Here is a 23,873-nt window from a genome sequence, read left to right on the forward strand (position 1 = left end):
TTTTACCATCTACATGCTTCCTCTTGGAAATGTCATTAGCAGACATGGTTTATCTTTTCACTGCTATGCTGATGACACTCAGCTTTACCTCAGGACTACCCCCACCTCCTCTACTGCTCTTCTGCCAATATCTACATTGACTACCTGCCTGAAGGAGATAGAGCCGTGGATGAGGTTCAGTTTTCTTCAGCTAAACAGATCCAAAATAGAAGCCATCTTAGTTGGCACATCACACCATCTCTGCTCTTCTACTATCACCAGTATCACTTTCGCTGGCCAAAACATTCCCCTTTCCACATCTGTCACCAATTTGGGTGTTAAAATGGACCCTCAACTCACCTTTGACGCCCACATCAAACACCTCTGTAAGTTTTCCTTCTACCACCTCAAGAATATCGCTAAACTCTGACCAACTCTTACCCTGGAAGATGCAGAGAAGCTCGTCCATGCCTTTGTCTCCTCCAGGCTGGATTACTGTAATGCACTCCTTATCGGGATTCCTGGCAAGAGTATTCAGAGACTCCAGTATATTCAGAATTGCGCTGCCAGGATCCTGATGAGGGTGCGAAAGCATGACCATATCACCCCAATCCTGAAAACCCTTCACTGGCTCCATGTTCCACTCAGAATTGAGTTCAATGTCATTCTCCTCACCCATCAGTGCATCTATGGACATGCCCCCCTTTACTTACAGGAACTCTTTACCCCTCATACCTCCTCACGCACTTTCCGCTCTGTACACACTAACACTCTCCAAGTCCCTAGAACCAAGCTTCGCAGTATGGGTGATAGGGCTTTTTCATCTGTGGCACCGAGACTGTGGAACGCCCTCCCTGACTACCTGAGAGCCCCACTGTCGACTGATGTTTTTAAACAGAATCTAAAAACTCATCTTTTTAGAAAGATATTTTGTTAAAGTATACATAGATTTTCTGTTTTATTATTTTTGTTTTTACTCTGTAGCACTTTGAGATTTCTAAAATATGAAGTGCAATATAAATAAAATTTATTATTATTATTATTATTATTATTATTATTATTATTATTACCTGAAGACAGCTTCAGTAAAGGCCTGGCAAAGCATCAGCAGGGTGGAAACCCAGAACCTGGAGAAGACCATGGGTTCCATACTTCAGGCGGTCATTGATTGCAAAGGATTTTTAGCTAGATATTGAAAATGATCATTATACTCCTGATTATGTTAGTTTGTCTAAATACTTTTGAGCCCTGAAAATGAGATGACCATGTAGAAAAATTTCTGTCTTTTCTAAATGGCTCATACAATGTTTTTTTTTAAACATGACTTAAATTAAAACTGCAAGTTTACATTTCAGTCACATCTTGATTGCTTAATTTCAAAGCCACTGTGTTGGCACACGGAGCAAAAAGTATGAAAAGTGTATTGCATTGTTAGATATGAGATAAGTAAAGATTTACACAAATATATTTTATTCTACCAACTTATGCCTGGGCCTACAATTAGGGAAGCTATTTTTACATTTCTTGTTTGTTTGGACTCATTTTGAACAGTTGGTATAGTATACTGTTTTGTTTTAGTTTAGTGTATTTGTTTATGTTTGTCAATAATTTAATTTAAGTATTTGTCAATAATTTAAATACATTTAGTAATGAATTAGCTGATTAGGTAATTGCCCTCAGGAGCTGTAATTAGGTTGGTTACACTTTTGACACTGGAAGACTGTAAAACTTTGGTTTGCCACTCTCCCTGAGGTGATATTAGTTAGTTTTGTTGCACCCCTTTTTTATTCTTCCTTTGTTGAATTGGAAAACAGGAAAGCTGAACAAAGCAAATCACAGAGATATCCTTAATGAAAACCTTCTCCAGAGCACTCTAGACCTCAGACTGGGCAAAAAGTTCACCATACAACAGGACGATGACCCTAAGCACAATGCAAAGACAACACATTGCTTATAGACAACTCTGGGAGTGTCCTTCAGTTGTCTAGACAGAACCCAGACTTGAACCCAATTGAACATCTCTGGAGAGACCTAACTACAGCTGTCCACCAATTATCTCAATTTAACCTGACAGAGCTTAAGAGGATCTGTAAAGAAAAATAGCAGAAAAAAAACAAATCTAGGTGTGAGAAACTTCTTGCATCATACCCAAGACCACTCAAGGCTGTAATTGCTGGCAAAAAAATGAGGAAAGGGTTCAAAAGCCTGTCTCATTTGGATATTTCAGTTTTTTATTTTTAATACATTTTTAGAAATTTCTATTTACTTTGTTACTGTGGGGTTTTGAATGTTGCTTGTTGTGGGAAAAACAAAACAAAATTTCTGAAAAATGAAGGGGCCTGAATACTTTCTGAATCCACTGTATGTGGATTTGGATGTGGATGTGGCTACATTTAACTGGATGGCTGCTTTAAAAAAAAGAAAAAGAAAAATGAACATAGTTATGAAACAGACAGAACAGCCTATTAAGTGAGACAAACAAAAACAATAGACAAAAGCAATGGACAAAGAAAGTAGCCAAGCAGTGGATAAGTCCCCAAAGAAAAACATACTTTTATCTCAGTTTCTTAAATTTGTGAATGTAAGGTTGCATTAAATAATAAACTATGATATTTTTTTTTAATGTAATGGTTATTTTTACCTGCATAATTTAGGGAGGTGAGTGAAAAAGATTGGCTTTAGCAGTGATTACAATTAAAAAAAAAAAAATTGTGTATCCCTTGCAAAATACAAATGTCTGGTGCAAGTCAAATAAAACACACTAGGTCAGGCCACAGCATCTCAGTCATGAAATGGTGGTATGATCATGCCATAGGAATGCTTTACTGCTGCAGGGTCAAGCAGTATTTTCAAGTATGGTAGTAAGATAGTGGGCAGAGTGGTGGCTCTGAGGCTGATCTGCGCTGGTATCCCGAAGGTTGCCGGTTTGAATCCCCGTCACTGCCAAAAGAGATTCTACTCTGCTGGGCCCTTGAGCAAGACTCTTAACCTGTAATTGCTCCAGGGGCGCTGTACAATGGCTGATCCATCGCTCTGACCCCAAGGGGTATGCGAAAACTAATAAATTCCTAATACAAGAAATTGTATAAGGCGAAATAAAGAACAAAAAACAAAGATGAGCAGGGCAAAATCTGAAAGAAAAAGTGATGTGTTTTCAAGGCATTGTAAAAGCATGTGATGACAATGGCACATACTGCTCCAATAACTAATAATAAGGATTGCTAATATGTAATCCTTAGTGAGTTTGTGTATTTTTTTACTGCATTGATAATTTTTTTGCAATATATTTATAGTTTTACAATCTTCTTAACTCATGCAAAGTGGTTTCAGTATGGAATCAGAAGAATGCTGATTGTCAGTGTTACTCTAATGAAGATGGGTTGTGTAATGACTTAAAAGCTCTTCTAAAAGAATACTCCACCCTATCACCACAACTGCAGCAGCATTTTGAAATTGTACGGTTCAGAGATTTAAAAAATATTAATTACTCAATTCTTTTTGAATAATTTTCTGAGTTTTCTGACCTCACATGTTTATTATATTGTTCAATGTAAGTTTTGTTTTGCACTGTAAACATTCTTGCTTTGTATCGTATATTACCGTATACACTGTACACCAATGTCATTTCAAAATGTGGTTGAAGTCTAAAATAACAAATTAAATTAACACTAATGAAATGAGGTGAAAATGGAAGTGGTTGAGTTCAGTTCATAATGGTTAATATTGTACTTCTGTTAAACTTGCTTATGCTAATGTAAATAGAAATTGTTTTGTTTTTTTCATACCTTACCTCTTCCTCAAACATATACAAGTGACAAACTTAAAATGAGACAACTTATTAACAAAAAATATGAACTGCATTCCACTGAAAATCTTTTAAAAAAGTCATAATACAATAATAAAATAAAATATTGATGAAGTTCTTGCTACATTATATTTAGCAAAAAGAACTTTCCCAAAAGTTAAATAAAAACAGTAAATATGTATATATTCCCAATAAAACAGAGAAAAAAATAAGGCTGTTTTTTGTTATGTAAATATAGAAATAAAGTAGTGGGGGTATGTTTGTTTTATTGCTAGAATTTCACTTAATAAACCACATAATCTAATGATCACTTCTGGCAGTATAATGTATTATTAAAAGAAAGTTAACTGAAAAGCTTAATGTCTATTCATTAATTTTCTTCACTGGATTAATCTAATTCAGGGTCAGAGGAGCTGTAGTCTATCCTGGGTAGCTTTGGTCAGAAGGAGGGAATCAGGGCTCTAGTCCATTACAAAGAAAATTAATACACAGACCCTCATTCACCCATACAGAAAGAATTTAGGATTACCAATCAACTAAACAAAACACATTTGGGATTTAAGTAGAAACTCTTCCAATGATAATGATTTATAAAAAAACAATAGCTGGCATGTATGAAGACACAAGGAAGACAGCCTCCTTTTGTGGATTAAAATACTGTAAGTGAAGACCTTAGTTAGTGTGCTTGGTGTGTATGTGTGTACCCTGCGGTGGGCTGGCGCCCTGCCTTGCGCCCTGTGTTGGCTGGGATTGGCTCCAGCAGATCCCCGTGACCCTGTAGTTAGGATATAGCGGGTTGGATAATGGATGAATGGATGGAAGACCTTAGTTAATTGTGTAATTGTGAAGCTAAGTGAATGCTTTGAACCTTGACCTGTTGTCTTGGGTGCTTTGGAAAATCTGCATGTTCATGCGTTAGAAAGCACAAACTCCACAGGGTGAGACAAAGCTAGGTTTTAAACCTGTGATCACAGAGGTATGAGGCAGCAGTATCTAATATACCAGCATATTATCCATTGTGTATTTTATTTTTAGAATGTGCTCTCTCTCTCTTTTTCCTCCCTTTCTATTAGCAGCCACTCTGGCAAAAGTCATATTCTTTGACCTCAGAAATGCAATGGAATAGGATGGATGGGATATTTTGTTTTGTCATGCCAGAATCACTTAAGACAGTTTTAGAAGCACATAGAGCCAATCACAAAACAATGTTACACACAAGAGAAATGTTTCTTCAACTTAACTTGAATTTGTGAGCTGAGTAAGTTACCAGGCATGTACAGAAAGTAAATTAGAGAAGAAAGCAATGGATTACTTACATCTACAATTAGGAAATCAAGCCAGCACCAAGCATTGGTGAAATACTTCTTAAAGCCATATGCTATCCATTTCAGTATCATTTCAAGAACAAACACATAGGTGAAGACCTTATCAGCATATTCCAAGACCATTTTAATAAACTTCCTTTGCTCGATGTAGATGTCCTCGAATGCCTGGTTAAAAGAGCAGACGAACAAGACAACCAATGGAAAACATTAGAATATACTCATAAAGATACCTATATAGGTAAGCCAAGTTATGTAATCAAAATCTGTAAACCATGTTAATGAAACCAAACAGACTCCTTATTACCGGCTGGTAGGTGATGTCAATTCATTCAGACTTTAACTTAAAGAAAGCACCCCCAATGAGAATGGTAATGATTTACAGCTAAACAATAGGCTGCATGTTTGCATATCTCAGTTCAGCATGAAGACACTGGGAAGAGAGCCTCTTTGTAAAGAGCAAAGTACATGCAGGTTTGTTGGTTAAACATGTAACTGTCAAGCTAAGTGAGTATTCTTGAAATGTGTGCTTTGAAAAGCACCATATCATATTGAGTTCTTTATATAACAACGTTTGATTGATTTGCTACTACCCTGAACTTGATTATGTGGGCTCAGGAAATGGATGGATGAATGACTGATTGATTGATGGGCTGTTGGTTTAGCTGATTGAGCAAGAAATGGACACTAACCTCCAAGCTCTCCTGAAATGCTGTGCAGTATCCTCTATAAATTCCCTTTCTGTTTCATTAATCAGCCAGCGTTTGCACCATAGAAACTGACATTATCTTTTTTGCTTACTGATCGACTACATTGCAGTCTTTTCAGAAAGGGAATAATAAAAATAAAAAACAAGAAAAAACAATTTTAAAGTTTTATTAAGCGATAGTAATTAAAAGCAAGAATCAGACTGTTTGATTGGTAATTTACCACTGTTTGCCTATTTTTGTGAGCAGTGACCTCGAAAGTAATATGTGGGGCATTTACCAAACAAGTAGTAAACTTAGTGAAGCATGTTATGTAATTCAAATTCATTTACTAACCACAAGTGCTTAATACAGAGATATTCATTGCAAGACATGTTAAGTTTTTTCAGTTCTCCTCATCACATATGGGACCATATTTTTAGGGTTCTGTCAGGGTTAATGTCAAGACTATTACGGTACTCACCACAATCAGTGGCTTCGCACCATTAAACAAGTAATGAGATGAGCTGTAGAACTAAATTTATTGGTCAAATGCCTGCTACATCATAACAGTATCAAAAAAGAATACCACCAAGTGCTGGTATGACACATCTATTGAAAGAACACTGAAAGTAAGGATATGAGAGAGAGAGAGAGACAGAGAGACAGAAACAGAGACAGAGTTTACAGGGGAACAATAGATAGACTGAAGAATTTCTTTAGACCAATTAGTGGTAGATGGGGTATCCCATATTAACAGACTGACCCTTTTGTGATGAACTGAGTCTCATATGTGCTATGGCATCCTGGTCTGCCAGAGGGAGCTCTTGGGAAGACTGCTCCAGGAGTTTTAAACAATATTCCTAACCCTGGTTATTTACAAAGCACACTAATTAAACCCAAGTAGAACTCCATTCATCCATCAGTTTACTGAACCCACTTAATGTAATTTTAATTTGCAGGGAACAAAAGCCACAATGCAGTCCATTGCTGGACACATTCAGGTACATATCTGTATCTACACTTCACCACACCTGACAAATTTAAAGTCACCAATCAACCTAACATCTGCAAATCTTTAGGGTACAGGGGGAAACAGAGTATATGTGGAAAATGTATTTGGACATGGGGAATATATGCAAACTCAGTAATTAGGTCAAGATTTGAACCATATTGCCTACAATGTGAAGCAGTAACACTTTCTACTATACTACGTGCAAGTAAAAGACAAAGGAGAAAACCATTTTTCGTTCTAATATAAGTAGCCTAAAATCTAAAAACAGGTGTAATAAGTCTTTTGGATATTGTAGGTCAGTATGAAGCAAGACATTACTACTGTATATTTCCAGGATGAACTTGACTTGCTGCAAAATATGAGGTAACATTATACTAGCAGGTGGATAATAAATCAAAAGTATTAAAGATTTACCAACAATCTAAAACTACCAACAGCCCTGTAAGATTGAACAGAGTTAAAAAGGTGCTGAAATGAGAGGAAATCACTCTCAACCACAATGGGTAGTATAGGTATAGGGAAAACAAACAGTAGAAAATTCAGTGACACATCTCACATAATAGTGAGAAACTAGTAGCTGCATTATCTACAAAAACTAGGTCATATATATGTGGCATGGTGGAAAGTTAATTCGAACTAGAACTCTATACTGTTTAGTATTATATAAGGAAGATTTTCATAGTAGTAGGATTGTCACTTGCAGTGGATTCGGAAAGTACTCAGACACCTTCACCTTATGCTCACTTTTTTATGCTGTAAATAAAATTTAAAATGGGTAAATTTGCCATTTTTGCCCATCAACCTATGCTCAATAACCCATTACTGTACGACAAAGTAAAAACACATTATCAGAAATGTTTACAAATTCATGGGTAAGTCTCCACAAGATCTGGACCTGGATTTGAGCACATCCTCCCAAAGTCTGTTAGACTGAATGTGAAGAATCAGTAAACTGCAATCCTCAAGTCTCTGTACAGATGTTCTTTTTAGGTTTACAAGTCTGGCCTTTGGCTAGGCCACTCGCAGACTTGTCCTAATACCACTCTAGTGTTGCCCTGGCTATATGCTTCATGTCACTGCCATGCTGAAAGGTGAATTGCCATTATAGTCTGTGGCTTCATGAACTCTGAAGCAGGTTTTCTTCAAGGGTCTCAAGGGTATTGAGTGTAGATTGATAGGTAAATTTATCTATTTAAAATGATATATAATACACAAAAGAGGGTGCAGAAAGAGAAGGGGTTTGAGTAACTTCCGAATCCACTCTAAACTCTATACAGCGAAATTGTTACTTGCATATCAAACTAATAAGTAACAGAGTGGCACCATGCCATTGACTATAGACAAATTTTTGCCAAAAGAACTGTTTGAATGGAATTTGCAGTCTCCCCAATCGAAGTACGTCTCCATTCACACCCCCAAACACTTAACTGATGGCTCCATATTTGCCTACAAAGGATTGCATGTGTGAATGGGTGTTGTGTTGAACTGATTTATGGTTGTTGTGACTGTAATGGTAAAGGTGGGTAAATAAAATGAGCTGTACATGGTTTTGTGTACATTTGTATTTGGAAAAAGTGGTGTGTGTGGAGTACTAAGTTTTAATAATGTTTTTACAACTGCATATGGAGGCTCAACTTTCATTACTGTCACATATTTTCACGTGTTGATATTAACATTAAAAAGCAGTTAATTTCTATTAGGTTTTTCAAAGACAGTACTAATGTATTTTAATTATGAAATGCATTAATAAATAAGCCTAACTGTGTCATGTTTGACTCTTTATGTCCTGTTTTTTGCTGAATCAACACTGAAAAAAGTAACAGACTGTGTTTATGTCTGCATATTGACAATAAACATTCCGCAATTTGAAATAACTCAATTAGCACAAGTGTACCATTACAGGCTGAGCACAGAGATGGAGTCAAGAAGAAACATTAAAATGAATTACTGAGATGGAAGATCCAAAAGGAAAACAGCAGATATAATTTATTAGACATAATTCCTTTTACCAAAGTGAATCCTCCTACGTTCAAAATGTAGTTTTATAAAAGCTTTGTCAATTTGCAATGCTGACATCTTGACAACTTATTATTGGTTATGGTTTTCAGGAAGATGGAAAATAACTGTTTGACTTAAATTGATGCTTCCAGGACTCAAGCTCATAAAAGGCTGGGATGATGGCACCATTTTGCAACTTGAGGCATTGTCCTCTGTCTGCAGGACAATGTCTTTAAACAACCATTTTTATTTTGTGTGACAGTGTTACCTAAAGATGCTCTTCACTATCTGGACAGCTCCAAAATTTGTATAACTTCTATTCATAAGCTATTTTGTTAGATTCAACTCTTGCAGATTTACATATTCCACTATTGTTTTACCATCTAAATCAAAGATTAAGATGAAGTATAAACATAAGTCAGTGTGTAACCATCATACAGCCCATTTGAGAAGAAACAAGAGGGCTTGGATGAAAGGGAGTGGGGAAAGTGGGGTTCAGAGTCACATATTTCCTAAGGGTAAATAACATTGTTAGCATGTACAATATGCAAAGAAGAAATCATAATAACTCACCAGGGCACCACTGCTCAGAAGAATCATAAAGATGATGAATGTTTCGAACCAGCTGTGCTCAACAATTCGGTAGCAGGTTTTCCTTAGCCTCCACCAGGCTCTGCCGACTCCCTGTGTGGTGTTAATTTCACAGCATGGAAAACGACGCACGCATGCTGATCAAAAAAATTCAAATTTTAATATCTCAACAGAAGAATTATTCATGCACATTTCTGATTATTCTTATCCCCTTTCATGTCTACAACATTAGTTATTTCACATATAACCATAAACTTCACTACCATTATCTTGTTTACACACACAATCCAACAAATATACATAAATATTACACAAACACATATGTAAATACACACACACCCTATCCACACAACAAATACACTCCATCCCCTTTATCACAAACACATACACACACTTACTTCTCCCCCGATACCCCACACACACTCTATTCCTCTATCACTCCATAAAATCATCAACTCCATCCCATACACACACACACACACAATTTCTACTCCCACAGCCCCATATACACATGTACTCCACCACTCCTCTCCCAAACATTCCAATTCTCCTCCACCCCATGCAGACTGCTCCTTTCAAAGCCACCTCACCATCCAACTCATGCAAATACATATACACACACACACACTCGTCAACACCAGTCCCATACTTACACACAATATATCACCATCTCTTCATAGGCACATATACAAACTACTCTGTACACACACACCTCATCCAAACCTATTACTCACATACATACACAGCACAGCATACACACACCAAATGTCATTTTACAAAATTATATTTACAATTTACAGTAAAGCATTTTCAGTAAATATGTAAAAATATTTGTCATTCTTTGAGTATGCAGGTAGGGTTGGCTCCACTCAATTTTCAAAGTAAACTGCAAAGTCTTCATTAGTAAAAATGTTCTCACACCACAGGTTGTTAACTCAAGACTCAACAGGGGAATATTACAGCAAACAAATAAAGTAAAACTTCAAGAGAGGTCAAATTAAAAAAAAAGAATCTCAACTCAGTTTATTCCTCCACTTTGTGCTCACAATTAAATTAAAATGGCCAGTGAACATCTGCACATTAACTAATTTTGTTATACGCTTTATTTCAAAGCGAATGATTTCTTCCAGCAGAATCAGACACAAGTTAGGAACTAGGTGCCAGGCTATTACCTATATACCCAAACTAGGCTAATTTGGGGTCTCTATTTAGTGTGGTTAGCACATCTTTCGAATGTGGATGGAAAAGTCATGCCGAAACAGAGAGAAAATAGAGACAGTGCCTAGGCTGGGACATTATCTCTACACTTTGGAACTTTAGGAGAGCAAGACTAACCACTGTTCCTATCATGTACTCTTTCTGCATACTTTATACTGCCTGTCCGAAAAGAAATGTGCATATGACAACTGTGGAGCTGAACTAAAATATGTGCTGACAGCTGAGAAAAGGGTTTAAGGTTAGATCAACTCCATTGGCTCATGCAAGCATCTCCATCCAGAACCATTTCAACCCCTCTCCGCTCCCCCACCATGCCCGCAGTCCTGGGTGATGTATTTGTTTTTAGAGATTTTATCATATGAAACCTCAATATTTCTTTCCCTAAACAAAAATCTTTTGCTTCTTGTTTTCCCAGAACGCATATATGAGATGTTACGAGAAGAGCGCCAGCAGTCTTTGAGAGGCCCAAGGACAGGGCAATGGGGACCACTGTAATACATTCCGGAGTAAACAACTTGAGATACCAACAGTTGGAGGTTCTTAAAGTGGATTTCACAGTACTTATTAGTATCACGAAGGACAGGACCTTGGAAGTGAGAATCTTCATTTCGGGTCCCTTACCTCTGGCTAGAAAATTGGATGATCAGTTATCTGCTGGCATTAAACAACTGGTTGAAAGGCTTCTGCAAGGAACAAAACATCGGGTTTTTGGACAACTGGGATCTCTTCTGGAAGAGGCTGCATTTCTTCAGGCAAGACGGTCTGCATCCTAATAGGGTCCTCTCTGAAAACATCAGTAAGGCAATTTGTCTCTCCTGACTATGTTATTCTAATCCAAATTCTTTCCATAATGCCTTGCTAGGATATGATAACTCTGTAGCAAGCTCTTCCTCAAATGTGCACTGCATTAATACTATAATAACCAACCTCTGTCTAAGTAAAAAACCCAATGTGGCATAAATGCGAATAATTTAATTACCATTCCACCTCTAGAAGTGCACTGTATTGAAACTATAACAACAGATTATAGATTAAATAAAAAATTTTTATCAAAGCTGCATTAACAGAAATAACTTAATTACCACTTCGCGCAACAGTAACACTCTGTCAACACAGCACTGTTCTTCCAAGAAATTAAATATGGCATTATTAAATGTTACAGCATTAACTACAAGATGTTTTACATTAATGATCTTATTAGTTATAGGAAAATCGACTTTCTTACATTAATTGAAATGTGGCTCATCTCTGATGGTGCAGCTCTTTTAATTGAATCTGCACTTCCGAATTACAGCTTTACTTATTCGGTTCGCCAAGGTAAAAAAGACGGTGGCTTAGCGAGTATTTACTCGAGCCAGTTAAAGTGTAAAAATGTTGTCTTTGGCATGTTCGCGTCTTCTGAGTATGTTGCCATTGTTATTCAAGGAGTTTCTCAGTCTCTAGTATTGTCCGTGTATAGAACTCCTTAATATAATGTGTCTTTCATTGAGAAATTCTTGGATTTTGTGTCAATTATAATAACTAACTATGACAGAGTTCCTAATTGTTGGTGACTTTAATTTTCATATCAATAAACAGTGTGACCTGAAAGCAAAAGAATTTATGAATCTCTTGCACTCTTTTGATCTGAGCCAGCATGTTAGCCAGCCCACACATAGATGGGGAGGTGGGTGGGTGTCACATGGTCGATGTAGTGATTACTAAAGGATAAACAGTTGATGTGAGGCAGATCGTGGATACTGGTATATCAGATCTTTTTTGTCACATTATTTAATGTAGAAATACTGACAGCTGCAACTAATGAGAAATGTATTGTTAAAAAACGCTATTTTCATACATCTGCAGCTTCAAAGTTTGCTAACAATCTAAACAACCAGTTCATTTGTAGTGCTTACTGCAATAGTGATAATAATGTAAATAGCGAGGTGTAAAATTTTGGTGCTAAAGTGAGAGCTGCTGCTGACATGGTCACTACTGAATAGATAGTTAAGAAATCCTCCGTCACTACTATTCCCTGGAAGACACAAACAGTGTCTGATTTAAAGAGTACATACTGGAGAGCTGAACGTAAATGGATAATAAATTAATAGTTCACTATAAAATATTGAAGGCTAATATAAAGGAATATAACAACATAGTCTGTCTTGAGAAGTGGTGCTACTTCTTTAAAATTATAAATGATAATGCTGGTAAACCAAGAATTTTATTCTTTACTTTGATCATTTGCTAAACCCAGATAACTCAATGGAATGCCTCCAAAAAATACCAGTGAAACTTGTGAGATTTTTGCTATACATTTTAAAAACAAAATTAATGATATTAGAAATAATATAGTACTTACTCCCAAACCTGATTCTATTAAATTCCAGTATTCCATTTTAAGAGAACTAAATTCTTTCACCAGGACAGATATACCCAATCTATTGTTTAATTATTTCTCAACTGAAACCCTCCACCTGTCCTTGACCCAATACCAACTAGCTAGTAAACTCATCATTAGATATGGGGGTCTTCAGGACTGTTTTAAGACTGTTGCTGTTAAACCCCTGCTCAAGAAAAATAATTTCGTCTCCTCTGTTTTCGACAATTTTAAACCTATTTCTAACCTGTCTTTCTTAAGTAAAATTCTATAAAATGCAGTCATTACGCAGCTAAATGATCACTTGAATAAACATGCTATTCTTGACAAGTTTCAGTCAGGCTTTAAAACAAATCACGGTACAGAAACTGCACTGGTAAAATAAATAAAAGATTTGCGGGTTAATGAGGACAGAGGCTGTTTATCTGTTCTCATCCCCTTAAATCTGAGGGTAATACTTGATACTATTGATCACAATAGCTAGATAGCTAGATAGCTAGATAGATAGATAGATAGATAGATAGATAGATAGATAGATAGATACTTTATTAATCCCAAAGGGAAATTCACAAATATACTCTTATAAATTGCCTTAGTCAGTGAGAGGAGCTCTCCAGCAATGTCTTAAATTGGTTTAAGCATTACTAAACAGGTACAAAATTTGTTGTTAGTTGTGTTAATTATACTTCAAAGACACATGATATTCTATAAATTGTTCCACAAGGATCTGTTTTGGGTCCACTGCTCTTTTCAATCTACATGCTTCCATTAGGTCAGATTATCTCAAGCCATTATGTGAACTACCACAGCAACGCTGATGACACAAAACTTGATTTATCAATAGCGCCTGATGACCCCAACTCCCTTGGTTCACTGATCCAATGTCTTCTGTTTCAGAATGAATAAGTAGTAATTTTCTCAAACTAAATAAAGAGAAAACAGATACAGTGGGGGTATTAGAAATAAACTTAATCCGTTAATCTTAAAAGACAAGATGGAGATAAAGAATTTAGGAATTATTATAGACTGACCTAAATTTTAAATATAATTCAGATAACCAAGACAACATTTTTTCACTTAAGGAATATAGTAAAAGTCAGATCCCTTATAACTTTGCAAGATCCTGAAAAATTAGCTCACGCTTTGGTTTTTTGTTGACTAGATTACTGTAACGCCCTCCTTTCAGGATTACCCAAGAAAAACATCAATCAGTTGCAACTAGTACAGAATGCAGCTGCCAGAATCTTGAGTGGGAAAAGAAAATCTGGGCACATTTCACCAGTTTTGATGTCATTATATTGGTTACTGTGCCATTCAGAATTGACTTCAATATACTGCTAATTTTTTACAAAGCCTTAAATAATTTCACTCCATCCTGTATTTTGGAATGCCTCTGACCTTATACTCCAAATTGTAACCTTATCTCTTCAAATGAGTGTCTGCTTGTAATTCCAAGAGCTAAACTTAAAAGAAATGGTTAGGCAGCCTTCTGCTGTTATGCACCTAAAAACTGGAATAGTTTAATGACAGAAATTTGCCAGGCTAATATGGTGGAGCATTTAAAAAAACTGCTAAACATTCATTATTTTAACATGGCTTTCCCAAAGCTACATTGTAGAGTATCCTTGTTAAAACTATATGTGCATTAAATTATCATTTTCATCAAGACTCCGTAATCCATACTAATTCCTACTATTCTGCACTGTTCTTTTTCTGTTTATTCTGTGGTGGCAATCTGTAACACCACCAACTGATCAAGGCACCATACAGTCCCTACACTGATGGACTGAAGGCAGTACTCCAGATTTCCATTATTATCAAATTCTTTCACGTGAAGCTTGAAAACTATGAGGACTGATTTAAATCAGTTATGTTAGGTAGAATGCCCAGTGGTGCCATGGCAGTCTCTTGGCCTTGGAACCCCTTCAGATTTTTTTTTTCCTCCAGCCCATGTGAAGTTTTTTTTGTTTGTTTTTTCTGACCTTACTTTATTCTTTTTACTTAGTATTGCCTAATCTTAATTTTGTTTCATATAAACTTTTCTTTCTTCATCTTGTAAAGCACTTTGAGCTACACCATTTGTATGAAAATGTACTATATAAATAAAGGTTGTTGTTGTTGTAAAACTTTTCCAGCCACAACATCTTTGTGCATATGTTATATCATTGGGGAGTGAATTAAGAACTCTAGATGTTTTACAGCGTCTTGATCTTTCTCTCTCACTTTTTCTTTCTAATCAGGTTGCAACAAAATATTGTGACTATGAAGACATACCAATGGAAACATGACAAATAAAAGACTAACCAAGAAGGACGGTACAACCTGTGAGAAACTATTCATTCTAGTTACACCCATCTGAATGGGGCTCCTGAGGTGACAGGAGAAGAGATGGAATTCATAATCAAACTACAAAAGGTCAGACATACACCTGGGAAATTGTTCCTCTTACACAGAAAAGAGAGACAGACATCCACTTCAAAGTCATAGTTACAAGAGAAAGCCAAAATAAATTTGTCCAGTCTGACTGGAGTTAATATTTAAGCAAAAATGTTTTTATTATCATCTGTATGAAATTTACCTTTTTTATTCATAATCAGAGAAAAGTATAAAATGTATACATTTTTGACATTGCTAACTTAACTTTCATCTTGATTTCATGTTAAGAGATGCTCAGATTTACCATTTTCCTTCCTGGGCTGATTACATCTTATGATTTATGACTTTTCTTTTTTTCCACTTGGCTTACTGTTTTAACAGCAAATGACTGGAGAGTCATTCAAGAGAAATGTGTTCTTTCAACAAAGTGGATGCTTTTAGTGCAGAGAAACAGATTAAAGCAAATTAATGCCAGCTTTCCACATGGTGTAGGACTGTAAATTATTGCCCCATAAAACCTTTTGTAGACTGCATTCTAACATTCTCATGAATGAAACCACAAATAACTGAAAGCACTGCCTGGCACTGCAAGGGCAGTTAACCCAAAATCATGGAGATGTGGCAAACAAAGAGGCTTAGCTGATACTTACAAAAATTACTCTGCTTTCCTCCCAAATACCAAAGACATGCAAATTAAATTGTACGATTGAATGTGCAATATATTGAAATAACAGCACTCCATTCAGGGCTACTTTTTATGATACTCCGTTGTGATTGTTAAAATAAATTATACATGTTTACTAATTAATTAGTTTTTCTACAAGAACTGGCTCCCTAATTCGTTACTAGTCAAATGCTGTGGCTACTTCAACCAATTTCAAAATCAGAGTCCAATTATTTTCTTTAGCAGCATGACGCCTGTCCTATTTAAACAAAAACGTTTTATTAATAGGATGGCATAATGATTCCGTGATAAACACTACTGTCTCATGATTTCAGGATTTGGTTCCTGGCTATATTTAGTATGTAAGGGTTTGGCTCTAAGTATTCCTTTTTACACTCACACCAGATATGGATGACACGTAACTTTAAACTGGTCCAGTATGAGCGTGGGTATACCCAATGGCATGGCACAAAATTTGTGGCAACCCCTGCAATAACGGAGGAAGGAACCACTTCCTAAAAAAAATGGTTACAGTGCTATCTTGATTTAACATTCCCATATTCCGTGTTTTTACACATTTAACATTTTTTGGATGATGTTGTTGAACATAAAAAAGCCATTGTCTGAAGAAATGCAAGACTTTTAAAGCTACATTCACATTATAGTTAAAAGTGATTATATACTGATTTTTGCTTCCTGACTGATCCAAATCTGATATGAGGGCAGAAGTCTGTCCTGAACGCACCTCAATGTCCAAAATGAATAAAAGAATTTTGTCAGACAGATGCTTGTTGTTGTGCTACTTCATATTGTTTAAGTGCAGAATGTCTGGAAATTTGTACACTCGTGATGGCAAACAAAAAATCAGAGCTGTTGAGATTGCACTGAAACAGGTTTGGATGCAATAGTTTTTATGAAAGCAATGTAAATCCTTTCTGAGAAATTTGATTCTGTATCTTTTTTAGCTATTCAGACTTCTCCATAAACTTTGTCTCTGTGTCACATATAAGAGAAAAATTGGAAATTGAGCTGCAGTGTTAATGTAGCCTTTTTTTGGTTTCAAAAACCAAACTCAGCAGCACAGTTGCTATTAACAACACGGTGGCTTTTATGAAAAGGAAAAACAATCTGAAATGATGAAAATTACAATAATAATTTCTAATTAAACAGACCAAACCGGGACACTTTAAACTTGATCATAACTATTAATCATAATAAAAAACAGTGAATCCAGGCCTATACGTATATATATTATATTATATTATACTTAGCCTATATTTGGAGAAGTCATTTTCATTTTCCTATTTTTATCACTTTTTTGTCATTAGTCCCTAAAAATGCTACATTTGTGTTCTACTGTATTTCAATTGCCTGCTTCTCCTCTGATGTCAGTAAACATATTCAAACAAATGTCTACTCACATATAAAATTATATGAAACCTGTGCTGTGCCTAAACAGTTTGTCGATGTACGATGGACAACTGCTATGGAGTTAACGTATTAAACATGTTGAGAAGCCAGTTATTGTTCGCTTATTTCATTTAAATTTTTCATTGCTTTTATTTCTACGTGGGTTTTATGTTGTAAGATTGCTCCGCATATCTTTATCAATAAGCTTGTGGTCATCCACAAAGGAAGAGATAAGCAATGAGGACAAGGAGAAGAAGCCTGCTCTGACAAATTTGCTGCAATACTCACCTCACCTGAGACAGATTAATCTGTGGTTATGACACAGTGATAGCATTTTCCCAGTTCTGTCTTCTGCTGTTGATTTAGCATAGATATTTTATTCGCTATAGTTTGGCAGTGGTTTGTTGTGCCAATTGCTTGCTTTGAGCAGTGCTTATTTTCTTTGTCTTATCATGATCCAACTCTTTGTTTTGTACTTGTGCTCTCCTGCCAATCCGTCTGTTGCCTCTAATGTCACACAATATGATACAGCAACTTCTCACTGTTTTGTTTAACTTAAAAATACACACAATTTTTTTAGTTTTCAAAAAAGAAATATATATTTTTGTTGTCAGTCTTGTGGAGGTCTAATGGGAGTGGCCCTTTGGGTCTGAAGCCCACTGACTTGCGAGGGTAGCTGCTCTACCACTGGGTGTACCCAATTCTGAACTTGTCTTTAGTTCAAAATTGGTCCCTGACTTGAGCATGATATTACCATGTTAGGCTGGAAGAAACAGATTTATTCATTCTTGTGGAGAAATTTCTTCTCAGTTAGGATGCAGAGAAAAATGCTTCAGACAGGACAGGAATCTGTACATACAGTAGATGTATCAATGCAAGGTGTCTAGAATTCTGATGTTATTCACCTATCTACTCAACTCTGACTACACACTTCAAGAAATATACACCTGCTAAGACAGCTGTAATTATTTAGATACTGAGCACAAGGTTGGAGCCAACCATAGATGGAATGTCAGTCCAGCATGGGGCACACTACAGTAATAAACACACTTAAGTACTCAAATATAATAGGCCAAAGTAGATTTGGCAAAAACACACACATACAACCCATTGGGATGTAAATGAAAAACAAAAATTTCCAGATAAAAGCCATACTGACCACAGCGCTACCATACCAAACTGCAGATGTCTCTAATAAGTTAAAAGACAGTTTAGGTCAGTATGGTAAATATTTAATAACAGTCTAACGTTAGCTTTATGTGTTTTATTATCAATATCTTTTTCTTAGCTGGGCTGTGTTAATCAAATAACATCTAAGAGGATTTATTTTATTTTTCCAAAGGATTTCACGAATATTTGACTTTTCTCAAGGCAGCGGTTAGAAAATATTCACTGTTTTTTAAAAAAGATCTTGCAGATTTCAGTTCAATATAATAAAGTAGATTTAACATTTGAGTTGAACATTTTGATATTGTTTTGGACGGATAGGTGATTAGAATTCCTGATCTTTATCATTTCAGTAGGTGAAACCTGGGCTTTACCTACTGTATTCTACAGTTTATGTCTGCATCAGTGCAAACTTGATAGCCTAAATCACTACCTAGATATTCGACCATATGTTCCAAGTGACAATACACATTTTACTGTTAACCATTGTGGAACGTGACCCGGACACAGACAGATGGACATCGTTTCTCCACCCAACACACGTTTATTTACAATATTATATATTTACAAGTTCAATTAGTGCACGTCCCAGTGCCTCCAGCACCAATCCTCCAAAGTCCAGGCTTCACAGTCTAAATGCCTTTCTGGCCGCCTCCAGTCCTCTCTCCAGCTCCATCCTTCTTCCACCCGACTTCTGCTACTGAATGAAGGGAGGCAGCCCCTTATATAGGAACCCGGATGGGCTCCATTTGCTTCCCGGCATTCCTCCGCAGACACGCCCCAGTGTGGCAGAAGTGCCGGCTGCGCACCCAGAAGCCCTTCGGGTGTCCCCTGTCTTCTTCCCCCCAGCACTTCCTGGTGTGGCGGAAGTGTTGGGTTCCAAGTTTCTTCAGGCACTGGGGCGCCACCTGGCGGTGGCCACAGGTCCCTACAGGGCTGGGCTTCCAAGCCCTCTACCCGTGGCCCCCAATACAACCAGGGCGGTCGCCACCTCGCGGTCTGGAGGAGGTACAAGCCCTCCTCCGGTCCTCCTGGCCGTCCCGGCTGGGCTCCACCCCCAGCCGGATGCCACACCATGTAAACATTATGGTAATGAAATAATGCATAGTAGTAGGCTTCCTTGTGCACTAGTAGTAGCTATAAGAGGCGGGACAGTGTTCTGAAAAATGGGTAAAAAGAAGCCAACACTGATGACATACAGTCGTTTCACAGTTAAGCATTTTGTATTATTGTCTCATTACTGTAAAGGCACCATAGTATATTTGGTTACTGTGTGCTCATGTTGGTGTATGATGTTTCTATAAGTTATCAGTATTTAAGGACTTGGTTTTTCAGAAGTTAGGCAAACATTGTTTCTGACGTTTGATTTACTAGTCGCATTTACCATTTGTTTACTTTGAATAGCTTCATTACCAATCTATCCTATCCTTTCTTCCATTATCACTTATATTTTTGTACCTGTAAATGTGTAGGGAGAAATTTGGATTTAAAAAAAGTCTCTTTAGCCTTCTAGGACCAAAAGATTCAGTTAGTCCTTGCGGACTTCATTGTAGAGAATCCAGTTGCTGCTTCTTCTTTTAGTTTTAGCATCTGGGCTGTTTGGGCACCAATTGCAATCAGTGGCTTCTCACCATCAAAAACACCAGTGGAGGCTGGTCAAAAAAAATTTGGGCTGTGGTGCAGTTTTTGGGGAGGCGGGGAAAACTGAAGCAGCACTTATCTATTACATAGTGTGTAAATGCCACAGGGGTTGGATGGGCATCCCAACCAGAACAGGGGGTGGTTCCTTACACGGATGGGTGGCTCCAAGCAGGAAGAAGGGCATCCTGACCAATAAGGGAAATGAGCCAGACCCGGAAGTGATGTCTGGAGTGGATGGACGAACAGCCCACTGGAAGATGTCACTGGGGACTCTTTATTCCACCAGTATGGTAGATGGCAATGGCCCTGAATATCGGTGCCCAGTACGGAACCAGTAGGGAAGTGTAGTCCGGAAACACAGCCTTGCTGGGGTCCGTGGGTGCCGCTAGAGGACACTGCAGGGAAATACACTCCCTAATAAATGGGACTTCCATATGACCCGGATGTACTTTTATCGGCCAGTAGCCCTTGCAGTGGAAGTACTCCCGGGTCCTTAATAAAATGGACTGCACTCCCTTATCCAAACATCTATCTATCTATCTATCTATCTATCTATCTATCTATCTATCTATCTATCTATCTATCTATCTATCTATCTATCTATCTATCTATCTATCTATCATATAGTGCCTTAACATCTATTCATTATATAGTGCCTTTCATATCTATCTATCTATCTGGCCATTTCACATACTCTGGTGGTCCTCATCATAGTATCAATGCACATCTTGGCCTGTGCAGTACCAGACCCACAGTACCAGACCCACAGGACAAATCCAGGCTAAAATGTATTATATCCTTTCCACCATGCTGCTCAATATGATGCCAGGTTTCCCATTTCTACCGTGCTCCAAGACTTCAGTCCATTACATCCACAGTCGCCTTTTTCTTTCCATAACTTGCCCTATACACATGGAAAGGAACAGGTGCACCTGCCATCCAAATTTTATACTACACCCCTCTCTAAATTTCCACCAACTTGCCCAGTTCCCCGTTCTGTCAAAACTCACATCATAATGTCCGCACTTCCACCTCTGTAATCTTTCAACGTGGTGGACTTCTGTCTGTCCTACAACACATCCATAGCATAAGTCCAATACAAATCTTATTCTGCTTCTGCTAACTGGGTGCCCAGTTCTTGATCATTTCCATTGTTTTTCAAAAATCCACATCATACAATCAGGGGTCCTCTGATTTTTCTCAAGTCTTGCATCCCAGTTTATCAATTGGCACACCCACAGAGTAATTTCCACTGTAATTTCATTCTACACTTGCTGCCAGTTGCCAGTCCTATGCAAGTTTGACAGAATTACCTCACCTGGACACAAATTCACATTTTAGGATTCACAGAACCTCTAGATCTTAAAACAAAACTCGCTCCTTAAACTTGTTGTGTATTACACCCACAGGACAAGTCCAACCTAAATCTTATTCTGCCTTTATGATTAGAATACCTATATTTTATTGAACATAAATTTTCCCTCCTTTCCTTCAGGCCTGTAAATTTCTCAATTATTTTCTGCCTAAGTTGAGTCATTTCACTAAGCCTGCCAAATAAATTAACCTCATGTTATTATCTAGATCAGTTTTCCCCAACCTTTTTTTCTGTTGTGGCACACTTTTTGTAACCAGAATCATCCCAAGGCGCACCACTATTTTACTTACCACATACATATACAGTATATCTCACACACTTGTTCAACTACCCAAAGGGGTGAGACTACTGGAGAAACCAGTAAAATAGGAGCTCTGAGATCAGCATTCGCAAACACAGCACTTAGTGAGTACTTTAGAAGCATCTCCATTCTGCTTCACCCATTTGCCCACTCGTCTCTGCCTGACAGGCAATTCATATGCCCACTATCCACCAGCCCTGTGAGACTTGCTGGTGGCCACATACCCAGGGCAGATGGACTCTAGCAACCAGGAGACACATCCTGTCCTCTTCAGGTAGGTCTCAACCACCTGTGGAACTTGTCCTTCTCAGGTTCAGACCCAAGTGTGCTACATTATTATTTTCATTGCACACATGCGTAACTCTCATGGTGCGCCACTGTGCCATGGCACACTGGTTGAAAAACACTCTAGATGACTGCAGCTACTTTCATGCCACTTGCATTTTTCAGAAAGATGTTTTAGGTCTCATACCCCCATTTGTCTACAGGCACTTTGAAACAGCAAACAGGGAAAACACAAAAAGGCACTACTTACACCAAATCCAGTTAGCTAACTCTGTCTGTCATAACAAAAGTGAGAAAAAGTCAGTGTTTAAGCTCATCGTCTGTTTTTCTTCATGTGAACGATTTACGAAGGGGTATTTCATTAAAGAAATAACCACATTTTCTTTGATTTCTTAAATTACACTTGAAGTTGCCATCTCCCTAAAATCTTGCTTGTTCATCTGTAGTTACATTAAATGGCAGGTGTGAACTGTGAACCATGGACGTGAACATGAAATAGTGCACCGACGATTGTCCAATCACATTAGATTAAAATAAACTAAAACAATACTAATTCGCTGCCAGTAAATGTGGGAGTGTGCTGGGTGCACAGAGATGTTTTCCCAGAAAAATATGATAGCAACCAATTAAAGGGGAGCCTCAGGTCACCAGCTTGCGATAAGATCAAGGACTAGCATAGACTTTCATTTGGTCAGCATACTTCACTCTAGAAATATAGGTATTTTTTTTTCCCACACAGAAATTAAACAAATACAAGTGGAAACCAGCTTTTAGTGGATGTTGACATGCTCTGACACCAGGAATGTTGAGCAAATAAACACATTTATTTCATGATTATTTCACATTACCTAATTAATTGAAGTTGAATTTTTAAAAGTTTGGTTGGGGGCGGCAACCCAGCACCCCGCATTACAAACTGCTGCTGCAAAACAATGTATCATGAGCAGTACAACTAATTGTGCTTGTGTGTCACATTTTATGTTGCACAAGTGGACTAGCTCTCCTAACAGGTGGAAAAGGATCAATTACATGATATTCTTGCCCATCAAACCTGTAGTGTTTAGTGTTTTATTTTTTTTACTTTGGTTTCTCCTCTTAGTAAATTTTGTTTTTGTAATAAACACACAAAATAAGTGCATTTGGGCTTTCTTGTATTAATTCTGGACTTCAATAAAAGTGTGCTTCCTCCATTTAAAACACATTTTGTGTTGTAACGGTTAACCGGTTTCTAAAGTACTATGTGATAAGCAAGCACTATATGATATGGTATACTAAATATACATTCAACAGAAAGCTAACATTGTAAAAAAGCATCATATTAATGTAAGAAAACTGTAAAAAGAAGACTTCCTCTTTTACATTCTTTGAAATCCTAAATTAGACATGCGAGTTTATTTAAAAAGAAAAGGACAATACATGAAGATTTGGTCAGGTGAACATTGTTAGTAAGTCAGCATGCTAAAATCTACTAACATCTATCTCATTTTAATAAGAGAAAGTTTTATCTCTTTCATATGTATTTTAGCTCTTTTACATTCTTTGAAATCCTAAATTAGACATGCGAGTTTATTTAAAAAGAAAAGGACAATACATGAAGATTTGGTCAGGTGAACATTGTTAGTAAGTCAGCATGCTAAAATCTACTAACATCTGTCTCATTTTAATAAGAGAAAGTTGTATC

At 37.1% G+C, this 23,873-nt stretch overlaps 1 protein-coding gene across 3 annotated transcripts in view; it reads right to left on the reverse strand.

Annotated features, from left to right (window-relative positions):
• scn5lab (sodium channel, voltage gated, type V-like, alpha b) overlaps positions 1 to 23,873 on the reverse strand; it is a 719,364-nt gene that overhangs the window by 90,161 nt on the left and 605,330 nt on the right. For all 3 annotated transcript variants that reach the window (XM_039753644.1, XM_039753645.1, XM_039753646.1), the window contains exons 19-20: positions 9,379 to 9,533; positions 5,101 to 5,274 (exon numbers count right to left, since the gene is read on the reverse strand). In XM_039753644.1, coding sequence (XP_039609578.1) covers positions 5,101 to 5,274; positions 9,379 to 9,533 — 329 coding nt within the window. The remainder of the gene's footprint in view (positions 1 to 5,100; positions 5,275 to 9,378; positions 9,534 to 23,873) is intronic.

This window comes from Polypterus senegalus, chromosome 5, assembly GCF_016835505.1.
Source record: "Polypterus senegalus isolate Bchr_013 chromosome 5, ASM1683550v1, whole genome shotgun sequence".
In the NCBI taxonomy this organism is placed as follows: Eukaryota; Metazoa; Chordata; class Cladistia; order Polypteriformes; family Polypteridae; genus Polypterus; species Polypterus senegalus.